Source organism: Epinephelus lanceolatus, chromosome 16 (assembly GCF_041903045.1).
Source record: "Epinephelus lanceolatus isolate andai-2023 chromosome 16, ASM4190304v1, whole genome shotgun sequence".
Taxonomy (NCBI): domain Eukaryota; kingdom Metazoa; phylum Chordata; class Actinopteri; order Perciformes; family Serranidae; genus Epinephelus; species Epinephelus lanceolatus.
Window position 1 is genome coordinate 40,623,377 of NC_135749.1, and position 14,974 is coordinate 40,638,350.

The 14,974-nt window shown below is 39.8% G+C and overlaps 1 protein-coding gene across 2 annotated transcripts in view; it reads left to right on the plus strand.

Moving 5' to 3' along the window:
- LOC117263568 (semaphorin-6D-like) overlaps positions 1-14,974 on the plus strand; it is a 501,073-nt gene that overhangs the window by 302,303 nt on the left and 183,796 nt on the right. For both annotated transcript variants that reach the window (XM_078176102.1, XM_033637073.2), the window contains exon 10: positions 3,594-3,716. In XM_078176102.1, coding sequence (XP_078032228.1) covers positions 3,594-3,716 — 123 coding nt within the window. The remainder of the gene's footprint in view (positions 1-3,593; positions 3,717-14,974) is intronic.

The window sequence follows — 14,974 nt, forward strand, 5'->3', positions numbered from 1 at the left end:
GGAGTTGTTTAGTAATACAAAGATTAAGGTAGATTGTATAAATGCGGATGATTCACAATGACTGACTTGGCTGTTTGAAAAAGACCTATTTGGACTGGCAAAGTATTTGGAGAAAGCTTGGGACATGAGAAAGGGAGCATTGTATCAGTATTGTTATTTTGTTTTGAAAAAAAATCAAAATAAAATCATATACATATCATATACAAAATAAAATCATATATATATATGTGTGTGTGTGTGTGTGTGTATGTATATATGATTTTATTTTGATTTTTTTTTTTTTTTGTGTCATGCCACCTATATATATATATATTGCTCTGAGCTTGAGAGAGAGATAGACAGACTCTCTGACACTCTGTGACCAGACTAGAATGCGACATCTACTTGGACAAAATAGTGTCAGCGCCATAGGTGCTCTGCCTTTTATAAGAGACAACCAACATAACAAGACATAAAACCTGGAATTCATCTCCTCACAATTCACACTGTCTATTTATTTATTACTAAGAGACAACCAACATAACAAGACATAACACCTGAGGCCTTTACTACAAAGCCAGTTCAGCTTACCCAGGATATCTTCTCGCTATCTGGTCTGACTAACCCTAACATTAGCCGTCTGGATAACCAGTACCACGAAGCTAGTTATCAACTAGTTCAGTCAACTCTGGGTTTTCCTATCCAGCCATGAGCGCATTCATGTAAAAGGGGCGGGGTTGTTGATTTCTAGCGACATCATCAGAACCCTGAATGAAGTAGGCTGCTTCATATCATATGAGATGAAACAGTGGTTTACTAGGCAGTAAAATGTCAGTGGTGAGGGATGTGAATGACAAACTGTAGTCTTTAAACGGAAGATCTAGACACATTGAAAACACCATCCAAAATTCACCATTATCTGAAACTAAAATTCCGTGCAGGTATCACTATTGCTATCGCTATGGGCCTATGTGATGTTAGTATAGAGTATTTTTTGCTGTGTCGTTGGATGATGATAATACTACTCTGAATGTCACATAAAACACTTTAACGTAACACCAGACTGTTTTTGCTGCTGAAGTAATGGGTGGAAAAGTAGTTAATGACCAATGAGGTCTATCTGCCCAAAATATCACATTTATAATAACAGGGGCCACTTAACAGTGTGTGGATTGTTTTACCAATAAAAAATATTATCTGTTTTATCCTAGTTCTCATCACATAGGTGTCTCATGTTATTTTGAGCTGCAGTGATAGAATCAGAGTGTAAAAGTAGTGCCACTGTCAGCAGTCACTGCAGACTAAAATAAACTTAATCATTTCAAATAGTGCTAAAATCATGTATTTAGTGTTGTGAACGATCTCTCCATTTGTTAGAAGCTCTGTTTTAAAACCAGTGGAAATAGAGCCCTGGCGCAATAAATGATTCTACAGAACTATAACAGCATATAGGCTCCTCTTATTTACCACTCCACTCTTATTTGTCACTCCAGACTTTCATTCATGTATACTCTTTTCTTCAGTGATCTGATTGGTCAGAGATCGGTATGTTGACAGGCTGTGATCCGATATCCTGAAGTTAATCTGCTCCAGAGCAGGTTGGCTGTTCACCATAAGTTGCCACAGTGATTTATCCCGGTAAATAGAGAACCAGAGGCCCGTACTATGAAGCTAGATCAACTTACCCAGCATATCTTCTTGTTATCTGGTTTGGCTAACCCTAACACTGGTTGTGTGGATAACTGGTACTACGAAGCTGGTTATCAACTAGTTCAGTCGACTCTGGGTTTTCCTATCCAGCTGCAAGCGTATTCATGTAAAAGGGGCGGGGGTGTTAACATCATCAGAACCATGAATGAAGTAGGTTGCTTCATGTGATATGAAATGGTAGCTTCGTGGTACTGAAAACCCAGAGTTAACCCTGAAGTTACCTCACTAATGCCAAATCCTGCTTCGTAATGCAGGCCTCAGCTTCATAGTACTGAAAACTCAGAGTTAACCTTGAAGTTACCTCGCTAATGCCAAATCCTGCTTCGTACAAGCCTCTGTCCATGTCTGTCCATGATTTTGTATTAATACATTGTTGTTAATTTAATTACCTATTACATTCCATTGCAGTTAATCGACACTTTTCTTTCTGGAAATTTTATGCTTTTCTTTGTTTAGGTTAAAATACTATTAATAAGCTGATGGTACACTAAAATGTAAGTGAATTCCACCAGAGATTAAAACTCATAATGGTACCATTCTCATATGGTTCTAAGAAAACTGACCAATCACTGCATCCAAATGCAGCGATTGGCCGAGCGTCTTGTCTGTCATCCCCACGTGGAGGCCTCCGACTGACGTAACCGTTTGCGTAACATTTCTCTTTTAGTTTGCCTCTAATGTGACATAGGCTATAACGTTATATATGGCAACACAGCATCCAGTTGCTAATGGCTAACGTTAGCAATCAGCAGTGTGTTTTACTCCTCTTCTCTTCTACTTTTGGCGTATTACACTCACTTCTCCTCTTCCGTGTATCTAACGTTACCTCAGATCAGAAGGTCTTGGGGCTCCTGTTCTCTTCTACTCTCCTCTTGGCATGTTACACTCACTTCTCCTCTTCCGTGCATCTAACGTTACCCTGCCAACGCCTACGTCTATCATAGACGTAATGAGGACGTAATGGAGGAGGGGGGAGTAGACCTTTGGAGGGAAGTGGAGTTGCAGGAGGAGGGGGGTGGGACTTTGGAGGGAGGCGGGAGTTGTGGATGTTCAAATTTTGTAAAAAGTGCTGTGTGAAATGCAAGAAAGGTAAGAGTAGCTTTAATTGAATTCACTGTCTTATATTGTAATTGTGCTTTGGCAACAATGAAATGTCATGCTAATAAAACTTATTGAATGAAATTGAAAATTGAGGAGAAAGGGGCTCAGTGTGTTATAGGAAGTCCTTTGGCAAACAGCAACCACAGTTTTGATAAAAATGCAAATGTGTTTTTAAAAAAAAGAAAAATCCCTGTTTTAGTGACCTTAAACTCTGTTTGCATGTAGACAGGAGGCTATAACATGGAGGAAAAATTATATTTTACAAAAGTATCTGTATATGTGTAGACAGGGTGTTAGTGTAATCTAGTGGTGAGGATTGCAGATTACAATCATTTTAAAGTTCTGCTGAACCAGGACCTGAGATGTAGTGGAGTAGAAGTATAAAGCTGCATGAAATGGAAATGTACAAGTACCTCTAATTTGTACTTAAGTACAGTACTTGAGTAAATGTACTGAGTCACTTTCCACTACTGTTCATTATGCAAGTTTAATAAAACAGAACAAAACACATTTAGGGGGAAAAAAAACACTTTTTACAGATCAAAGTTAGTGTAAAGTATGAAACCAAAATATATGGTAACTGTTACAAATGACTAAAGGCCAGCGCAAATCTACAACAATAATTACATACATAACTACAGAAGAGACATTCACAATGATACATACAACCATGTGTATTTGGTTTGACTTTGGTTTGAATTTTTAAACATAAAAAATGTGTTTTTTTAAGTAATTTTTGAAATGTATTGTCTCAGAGGAGTTGAGATTGTCAGTGTGAACATCAACATGTTTCTGTGTCTCAGGGGGAGATTTCTACTCGGCCACCATGACTGACTTCCTGGCCAGCGACGCCGTCATCTACAGAAGCCTGGGGGACGGCCGACCTGTCCTCAGGACTGTCAAGTACGACTCCAAGTGGCTCAGAGGTCGGTCACAGTGTTCGTTATCAGATGGACAAAAGCATTCCCAACTCAAACTTACCTGTTGTTTTCTGAAGCTTTCAATTACATCTTGTGACAGATGGTTCAGTTTTTTATCATGTGATGTAAATCTGAAATTTTAGTCATGCAGTGTTCAGGTGTTTGACTTATTAAACCCAGTGCAGATCAAAGATTCATGACAAAATGAAACAGTTTTAGGTCTGTTGCAGAGAAAAGTTGCAGGGTGTGAACTAGCCGGTCTGAGCTCGACTTACGCCAGCTGATGCTGTCACCTGAAACTCAGCTGGTCTAATCCCTAGTGGCTGGTTTTAAAGCACGTCACCTGTTTCAACAGCCAATCAGCTTGTAGTGAAGTCCACTGGTCAAGTCAAAATGACCGCAGACGACATGTTGGCTTGCTGCGGCAGGTGCTCCGACCCCGCCGAGCCTTCTGTTTATTTCCACATGGTGTTTCCGTGTCGGACAGTGGATTGCTTCTGCTGCTCGCTGTATGTGCTTATGCCCCACCCACACACACATATTCTCACTGACTGATTAATTGGTGCTTGTTATTTATATTTTTGTGGCATATAGATGAATGAATACAATCCCTCTGATGCTTGTTTTTGTTTCATCACTACTACGAATACAACTGTAGCCAGTATCTTACTATCGCTATCTTCATTCATATTTTAAGAAGCTACAAAAATGTTGCAGGTCAACGCATTGCAAGTAGTTGCCTGCTGTGAGACGTCACTAACTTAAGTTTTGACACCTTAAGGGCCACAACACATTACCGCCTGGAAAATGTGAGGTTGGGACACTGGGTGCTACTCTTGTCCCTTTAATTAAGAGTGCAAAGGCAGGTTGCGGTTGCACCTGACGTTACAAAGTGACCATAACCAGCATCGTATCATAGCCTACTCAAACAGAAATCCAGAGTGCAGATCTGATCTTCTTCCAGGTGTTCTTTTTTTTAAAATGTATATTAGACCTAAAATATTGTATTGACAAATGTAAAGCTTTGGGTATTCCTGCACTTAAATGTCAAGTTTCTCCTCCATAGTTTACATAGTTACTGTAAACCAGGGGTATTCAATTAAAATTCAAGGAAGGCCAGTTACTAAAATTTCTGAATCTTGAATCCTGAATCTTATAATGTCTAAGTTGCATCCAATAGCCTACCCCTATGCCTATCAAATAAAATAAACAACCTACATTCCTTATCATTTCAACAGTATTCAACGTGGGATACTTTTTAACATGGAAAACAAATAGCTGTGTATACCATAAACAAAATAAGTCCTCTAGCTAGCACAATTAACTTGAAGCCTACATTTCAAGTAATAGAAATCAGGACCACGTTTAAATACTCATCAATGGCGAAGGATGTGCATGCTGCATTCTGAGTAGTTGCAATATTTCTGGTTTTCTGATTGTCATCGCTGACATTGGGATTTGCTTGATTTTGTCACACAGTTTTCTTTACCTTCAAGTAACTTCTTGGCAGAGGCATTCAAGCAGTCTTTAACTTAATTTTTCGCGTCACTGAATGTTTTTTTATGTTGCCCCAGTGTGTTCAGTGAACATTCAATTGCACGTGGCTGGGCAGTAAATGAATGTGTGATGAGTCAGGTAGATCTGTCACACTTGGCTCTCAGCTCAGTTATTTTGCATGCTCTCACTTCAGTGGATATATTTCCTCAAAGGACCTGTGTTTTTTTCTCGCAGTGACACTTAACTTTCCTGTTTTTGATCATCACCACAGTTTCACAACACATGAGACACAAAGGTTTGGTACTGGCTGCGAGAAGAATGAACATTCACTTTTTAAAGGGACATTGTGTAACATTTTTAGTTGTTTATTGGCAAAAATTGATGTCTGCATTCATAAATATGTCATCACTGGTGTGCTATTACCTCCAGCAATAATCTGACTTATTCTCGTAAAAGGAGAATTTCGGATTTGTTTGTACATTGTGCGGGTAAGTCGTCTGTGGGGTTCCATTACGTTTCGCCATCTTGAGAATACACCCGCCAGCAAGGGACATACAGCACCGCCTTCGGCGTTTTCGTTGAGAGCCAGGCCAGCACTGCGTGACTGAGGAGCCGAAGGAGAGGAGCAAGAGGCGCTTCGCTACTACCCTGGCAAATTTGAAACAAAGTCCCACTCTTTGAGCATAATGCAGGATCATGCATATGCAGCATCATGGGAGACGGAATCCTTGTCAACAAGAAAGCACAAAAGGGAATAGAAAAGGCAGCGTGGCCGGCAAATTAAAAAAACGAAGGCCCACATCGGGGTAGCCTTTCCCAGGTAGAGAGAGCTGCTGAGGGAGAATGGTAATGCAATCACAGGCCAGCGCCGCTGTTGGCTGTTAGCCGCTGTTAGCCGCTGTTAGCGCTGGCCTGTGATTGTATTACCTTTCTCCTTCAGCAGCTCTCTCCACCTGGGAAAGGCAACCCCAATGCTGACCCTTGTTTTTTTAATTCGCCGGTCACGCTGCCTTTTTGATTCCCTTTTGCACTTTCTTGGCGACGAGGATTCCGTCTCCTGTGACGCTGCATAATACATGATCCTGCATTATGCTCAAAGAGTGGGACTTTGTTATGCGGCAGTAGTGCCGCTGGCCACTAACAGCTGTTAGCGGTGCAGTAATGCGAGGAGAGGGATGAGGTGTGTGAGGTTGAGCCACTTGTCAGTTGTCAAAGGACAAGACGTGATTGGTTTGTTTCAATTTACATCCGCCCCAACAGTCCTACGTTGTAAACACAGCCAGCATGGTGAGGAGGGGGTTTGTCAACTCGCGTTGCGTGTGTCTGTGTAGGAGCCTGAATGAATACTCCATGTAGTATCGGATGACATGGTTTCATCAGTGTTATCATAGCTTTTTGGTACACAGCGGCTACAGTTGTTGCAATACGTGTTTGAAACAGTGAGGCGATAGAGTGCGCCATCTGTTTGAATACAATATATGATTTCAACGTTAGATGGGAGAAATTCCTACACACTGTGGCTTTAATATTATTTTTTCCGAATCAACTTTCCTTACTTTCTAGCCATTTCTTGTTACAAGGTAACAGGGTAATAAGCCACATAATTTAATTTAATGGCATGAAGACAGAAAGTGACACAACACTAAACATATCAACATCAATATGTATTTTACATTTTAGTCAAATATGACAACACAGATGTGCACAATTAATAACATATTTTTAAGCCTTCTCCCTGTGCTACCTATTAAGTTTAAGTTTAAGTTTATTTACTTTATTAATCCCCTGAGGGGAAATTCAATGTTTTCACTCTTGCTTGTCATTAACACACAGGTCCGAACACACACATGCACAAACAGGACCTATAGATGCACAAAGTGGAGAGATGTCAGAGTGAAGGGGCTGCCCTTGGTGAGGCACTCCGAGTGGTTGGGGGGTTCGGTGCCTTGCTCAAGGGCACCTCGGCAGTGCCCAGGAGGTGAACTGGCACTTCTCCAGCCACCAGTCCACGCTCCATATTTTGGTCCGGACGGGGACTCAAACTGGCGACCCTCCGGTTCCCACAAAAGCCCAGCTTGTAGATATAAAGTGCAAAGTGAAATTGCACGTTGCTCGATTGCATAGGTCCCTTTGATAAATTGCACAAAAACCAGGAATATAAACATGTGTATTACACAAAAACCCAGTGTATTAAATATAAAGTGCGCAATGAAATTGCACATTGCTGGATTGCATAGGTCCCTGCAAAGAATCGTACTGTAACATGCAGGTTGCCCTATTTCACCTAACCCCAGATTTACGATTTAAGTAAACTTTTACACATAACCAGAGCGTGCCCATTCAGAATTTATACATGATCATAGGTTTGGCCTCCTCTTAAGCACAACTTCAGCCGCCCGGGTCCTTGGGCCTGCGTGGTGTCCTGCGGCCTCTGCGGCTCCCTGGTCTTGGGGTCTGGGCGCTCCTGCGGTCTTGGGGTGCCATACCGCCCCCCTTCCCCCGCAGGGCTGGCCCTGGACCCTGGTGATGGTTTTCATAAACACATTGGGAGGGTTCAAATACACGCATGCATGTTCGATACTTCAGCTCTGTGACGCATCGCAAAGAACCGATGGGATCACTCCAAAGGGGCCCACTTGCTTCTCAAACCTACCACACCGCGCTGGCAACTCTTCTCTACAATCGGGCTTTCCCCCTCCACCAAGACTCTGATATTTTTGGTGTTCAGTATAGACTTCTCTTTTGTTTTTGTTTTTCAGTACAGTATAGTAGACATGTATATGTTTATTTTTGATAATCTGCATGGAGCACAACCACCTCAAGGCCACAATACATCAGCTACACTGCCTGTTTCTCCCGTTTTTTTTTTTTTTGTTTGTTTGTTTATTTGTTTGTTTGTTTTTCCTCCTTCTCCGCATGCACTGTCACTATATAACTCAGGACTTAAGCACCTGCCCCCTCCCCCTTGCTTGTTTCCTTACTTTCCCCTTGACACACTTTGGTGTATCACGGCCCTCTCTGGCTCATATTAGGAAGTTTTTCCAATAAAGGCTGTTAGGCTAGTCTCCAGGGAGGGTGGGTGATGGTCACAACCACGCATTATGGGTATAAAATACTTGACTGCAAGATTAACAGTGCATCAGTCTTCACAAGAAGCTTACACCCTTTTGTGGCGCTAAGCTATGAAGACCAATGCAGACAAGTAGAAGAAAAAGAAGGAAAAAAAAAAAAAAGCTGTTTCTTGAATGTGATAAAACTTGAGCACTCCCTTACGGAGGGTAGGATGCTATTCCAAAAGGCACACCCTTTGAAAGACAGAGTATTCCGAGCAAAAGATGTCTGCATGGAGTGGAGTTCCTAATCCCCTCTATCCATGGCCCTAGTCACTCGTAAGGTAGAGCCACGGAGAGATCTCAGTTTAATAAAATCGTTCAGTGGCGGAGGGGCCAAGCCATGTAAAATTTTATCAATAAGACAGGCAGATTTGAAATTTTTTAAATTGGTAAAGTTTAAGAAATCATATTTGTCAAGAATGCTGCAATAGTGATAAGACAAGGGCTTCTTATCTAAGACTTTCAGTGCCTCTTTAAAACAAGATTCAGTAGATCTAAGATCTGAGTCACGTGTATAGGACCAGCTGCTGATACAGTAATCAATAAGCGATAGAATCATGGAATGTAAAAATGTTAGGGCCATGCTGACAGACACAGATGATCTGATCTGTTTAAAATTTTGAAGATTAAAATTGACAGATTTTACGACACTTTTAAAATGGTTCTTAAAGTCTGTGTGAAGCAAATACTGCAATTTTCTTCTAAACACATTAAATAGGTCAAAAGCCTTTCAACCATTTACAATTGAATTGTGGAGCTAGGCTTCACAAACTGCGTTTCTAGGTTTCTGTGTTCTGAATTTAGTGGGCGGGCCTTAAATCATAGCCGCGTTATGTAATGGAGCTATCCCTGCTACAAACACACCCCCTGAGGCTGTAGCAGTATAAAGAGAGGGAATCGCCTTGTTGTTTACAATAACTTCTGGGTAGAAAACCAGCAGAGTTTAGCTATATATGTATATATATATACACACACATATATATATATATATATATATATATATATATATATATATATATATGTATATCTCACATTTTTCTCATCACTATATCACCCTTTAGACTAATCTGATGTTTGTAAAGTCTATAAACACAATGATTGAACAAACATTACTACTTCTGTGTGCACGTTTTGTAATTAATAACATGGTTATCGTAGATTAGCTGGCCTAACTGTTAGCCGTTAGCTGTTAGCAGTGTCTATAATAACTAACTCAGTAACTCAATAAACGGTCCGTGAAAAAAATATTTTTGCCAGCGGATGTCTTAGTTACAACTTGATTGAGCTAGCAAAGCAGTTTTGTGTTGCTATGTGTGGTATTTATTCAGTTTTGGGAAATCACGATGTCTAGAAAGCATCAGTGGCTGCAGCTGACAGCAGCAGCAAAGCTAACATCAGGACGTCATGTGTTAAAAGCCTCCCGTTGTCGGATACGACATGAAATTACTCCAGTTAGCTCAATCATGTTGTAACTAAGACATCTGCTGGAAAAAATATTTTGTGGAGCCGAACAGACACTCTCCCTCCCTGGATTACATCCTCCCGTTCCACTGGCTGCAGGTGCGGGGTTACGTCCTTGTACAGTACACGGAGGCGGCTTCCCTCCCGCGAGTGGGCGTGGACTGAGTGGCTGCAGCCTGGAGTCATGAGACAAGAGGCTGCAGACATACCCCTCCAGACACGCCCCCAGCGTTTCACAGCAGAGAGAAGTGCTTGTTTTTCCATGATTTTGAGACCTAATTTTATATACTTAGCGATTTTTTTAATCTTTCAAATTTGGCTCAGTGATTAATGACACATATTTCTGTGATGTGACAAACTTATAACAGATATTTTTTGCTGCTTTACACAGACTTTAAAGGATAATGTTGAATCCAACATGACACCAAGATATTTAAATTCACTCACATTCTGGAGCTCCTCACCCCTCAAATAAATTTTAGAGGGAGACAGGCGGGATGTTGGTTTACCGAAGGTCATGCAAACCGTTTTTTAACATTTAGTGAGAGACATGAGCTAATCAGCCACTTTTGAATGTGGATTAAGGCAGTGGTTCATTTTTGAGCTGCATCTTGGGGGTTTTCAGCATAAGTAAAGATCACTGTATCATCAGCAAACATAAGGGTTTCGACTTTGGGCAAACATTTGGCAGTTCATTAGAGAAAACAATAGAGGTCCTAGTATGGACCCCTGAGGGATCCCTACTGGGCAATGCAGGTAGGGTGATTTGTGCTCACCAACTCTTACATAGTTTTTTTCTATTTTTTCTTTTGGATAAATAAGATTTCATCCATGTTATAACATTATCGGAGAAATTAAAACCAGAGAGTCTAGAGAGTTGGATATTATTATTATTGACAGTGACAAATGCCCGTTTGAAGTCAATAAATACAGCACCAACACATGGAAATCTATCTAGGTAATATTTGACCTTCTCAACAAAAACACGGCGGCGGCTGTTTCAGTCGAGTGGTGAGAATGGAAACCAAACTGCATAGGATGGAGAGGTGGGCCACTGTTATTAAGATGTTCTTTAATGGATTTAGCAATCCACTTTTAAGCAATTTTAGAGGTCACTGGGAGGATGCTAATAGGCCTCTAGTTGGCAGGGTTTTTTTCTGGTTTTGTCACCAGATTTGTAACCCGTTTTCAAATCTGGTTTTGTCACCAGATTTGAAAACGGGTTACCGTTGCCACTTTCCACACTGATGGAATAGTCGCCTGGTTAATAGATACATTGACTAAATATGTGATTGGTTGTGCTAAGGAATATTTATGAGATTTTAAAAAACTGGTATCAAGACCATGATCATCCCTGGCTTTTGAATTTTTTAGGTTAGTAATAATGTTTATTACTTCAGACACAGTTACTTCTTTGATAATGAGAAGTGCAGGATCATTATTAGAATATTGCTGACTAGATACAGCAGGTTGAAATGTTTGAGATGGGGGCTCAGCTGCTAACCCTTTAGCTGTACCAGCAACCCAGCTGGAGCATAAGAATGATGCTGGGTGGCACTGGGCTTTGAGAAGGATTGAGAGATCTCAAGCACTGAGTTTAAAAAGTATTCATTTAGTTTGGTAGCAAGTGTGACCGGTTTAGACTAGTGCTGCACGATTAATCTAATTGCAATCGCAATCGCAATCGCGATGTCAGGCTGTGCGATTACATAACCGCATAAAAGGCTGCGATTTGTGATTTAATGTAAATAAATGTTAATGTGTGTGTCTGTGAACGTGACTGCCTCTCCTGTAGTGCGTGGAGTTTGTTGACATCACGCCCACAAGCTATCCTGGTGTGTGCAGCCGGCGTGCAGCAGTGACCAGCACAGACGCTGAAGAAGAGCATGAGCACGACCATGAACAGGCTGAGTTGATGGCGAAAAAAACGTCTGTTAATGGCGATACTTTGGATTCAGGTACGGCGACGTTGAACAGAAAGACGTGCTGTTTAAGTGTAAAAGTCGCCACGTCCCGCGGCAACACGACCAATCTATATCAGCACTTGAGACAGCACAGAGAAAAGTAGGAAAAATGCATGCAAGAGAAAGCCGACCCGTGTAACGTTAAAGACAAAGAGACAACTGAAAGCCGCCAGAACCTCATAAAACAACATCCAAGCACAGTTAAGCAAACATTTGTAAGTGTCACAGGGAAATCATGGACTCCATAACAAACTATATAATAACAAATGAAAAACTGAGCAACTTTGCTCGGTTTCAGCCCACTTGACACGCTGCTGTGTTGTGCTATGGCGTGATGGAATTTGTCATTTACGTGACAACGCCTGAACGCAACATATGCTCGCTCCGCTGTGTGTACAGTGCCGTGCTGCGCTGCTGTGTGAGCAGCGTGTTTGACTGTGCTCAGTCTGTTGATGGTCATTTACACACTGTCCATAAAATAACTATGTCAGGTCAGGTCAGTGCCCCCCTAATATAATGTAGGGGAAACACTGAATCAAGCAAGAAGACTAATGATATCATTTATGTATTATATTGTAATCGCAATCGCAAATCGCAATATTGTCCACTCAAATCGCAATCGCACATTTTTATAAAATCGTGCAGCACTAGTTCAGACACCAGCCTTTCACAGAATTTGAGTTCAAGTTCTTTATTGTCTTGATTTTTTTATGTCTACCTGTGAGTTTATTTATGCTTTCCCAGATCAGTTTGCTATTTCCTTTTGCATTTTCAATGACAGACATACATTTTTTTGCCTTGGCTAGGCGTAGACTCTGTGTCACTTGATTTCTCATTGATGTAAAATTGTGTCTAGTCAGGCCAGAAATTAGGGATTCTTTTAATAATTGGTCCCTGTGCACCATAAGTTTTTTACAAACTAATGGCTACTAATCCAGGGCAGGGAGTACGCCCTTTTCTTGTGGCTTCCCTTCTGCATAAAAGGTGTTACAATTGTTTTTAGTAAAGAATGAAAAAAATCACAACTTATATTAGCATCATCACAAGAGAGAATTTCATCCCAGTCCTGACCATTCAAGGCCTCAGATAGATTTTGTTCTTGGTTTTTAGGGATAAAGCAGTAATTAGAGGAATCCTTAGAGGAGTTTGAGAGTGCAGTATTGAACCGCTTTTTAGTGAGTTTTCTGGTGATGAAGATTGCGTTGTGGTCCGATAGACCAGTCAGAAAGTTATGAGATTTTATGACTCTTTCTGGTTTATTAGAGAAGACTAAATCTATTGTGGTTTCAGAGTGATTTGTTATCCTAGTTGGAGCGTTAATTAACTGAGTAAGATTATGGTGATTGGTGATCTGCTTAAGGTTTATCCTATTCTTTTTGTCATTCCAATTCCGAATTAAAGTCTCCCATATTAAGTACCTCTTTATTAAAATCACAGTGGTTGAGGAGGGTTTTAATCATAAAAATCAACTTTGGCAGAGGGTTGACGGTAGAGACAGTTCACAGTAAAGGACATTTCGGAAGAAAGTGTGATATGTATACCAACACATTCAATTGTGATGTCATTAGGCCATATCATTTGTTTACAGGCAATTGTGTTTTTGACATAAAAAAGGACACCACCACCCTTCCCTTGAAGCCTGTCTCTTCGAAATACATTATTCTTTGTCATGTTTGTTTATTCACATACCAGGGAATTTCTTCAAATGTGTTGAGCTCAACACACATAGGACATGTGAAATGGGTCACCCCAGGAAAGCTAAATTAAGCTTATAAGAGGGGGCCCAGACATACACAAACAACAAACAGATACACAAAAACAACGAACATAAAGACAACAACAATACACAGTGGTTCCAGAAACTATCTCTGCAACAGTCATACAGATCCAAAGTTAGAGTATCCGAGCAAAGATAAACACAGCAAATCAGCACCAAAAGTTATAGGGTTCCCATAACATAGATTAATATGAGTTCAGCTCGAGACAAACAGTAATCAAATTTCAATTTCATATGGCAATGTACATTATCAGAGTCTGAAAACAGAAGTATAGCAGAAATCATGCTATGACAGCATAAAAGAATAAAATAGGTGGTAACACTTTATATTAAGGTAGTGAATGTAGCGTTAATTAATGCTTAATGAGCACTTATAAGACGGTATAAGATGCTTATTAACATTTTATATTATAAACTTATACTAAATATTAATAAGATGTCTATTTACATTAATTATGATTTATAAGGGTTAATTATAGAATAATAACCACATTTATTACTGGTTTATAAGACACTATAAGACCCTATAAGATGAAATTAATAAGGTGTTTATTAACATTAATAAGACCTAATGAGTGTTAATAATAGTATACAACACATTTATTATTGGCTTATAAGATATTATTGGGTACGAGAACATCCTTAAGAGCTTATAGACAATTTATCAGTATTAACAAGATGTTTATTAACATTAATGAGACTATAAGAAGTTTATATAAATGCCATATTACGGTTAATAAATGCTTAATTATGCACTTATTAATAGTAAATAATGATCCTTTGCCTTACCGGATCTAAAGTGGGAACAGTGTCGTATAAACGTTAATAAATTATTAATATGCACTTATTAACAGCTCCTAATGCATCTTTGCAGCTACTGGATCTAAAGTGGGAACAGTGTCTTGTTGACATTCATAAACCCTTCATTATGTACTCACTGAAGTTAATAATTGTATTAATTATGCACCTATTGCAACATCCAGATATCAATCATTATTTCAACATTAAAGAATTCTGATGCAATCTTTTCACTCTAGTATGTTATTATTTTCTTTGGCAAAGGATCATGGGAATCTCATTTCCTCAAAATGGCATACTAAGACAAACATAAGTTATTTGAACTTAAAAAATTGGAGTAGATTGATTCAGAGTTAGCTGCTATATTCAATTGTGATTAGAATTCAGCCTACCAATGGTGGTGAAAACACAACATAAGGACATATATCCTTTTCATATTGATTTTTAATGCAACCACTATTGTCAAAAACAGGAAAAAAGGATTGGAAACCCTAATAGTTGAGTTCTAAAAAAAATGACAGATCTGAGTTCATTTGGCTTTTTCAGAAATTTTGTTACTTAGATTCACTGTTCGGGAACACAATGTTCCACAAAGCTCCCTGTAACCCATCAGTTTTCTGAAAGTGAGTGACAAAAGTCTCAACATCAGCCAGG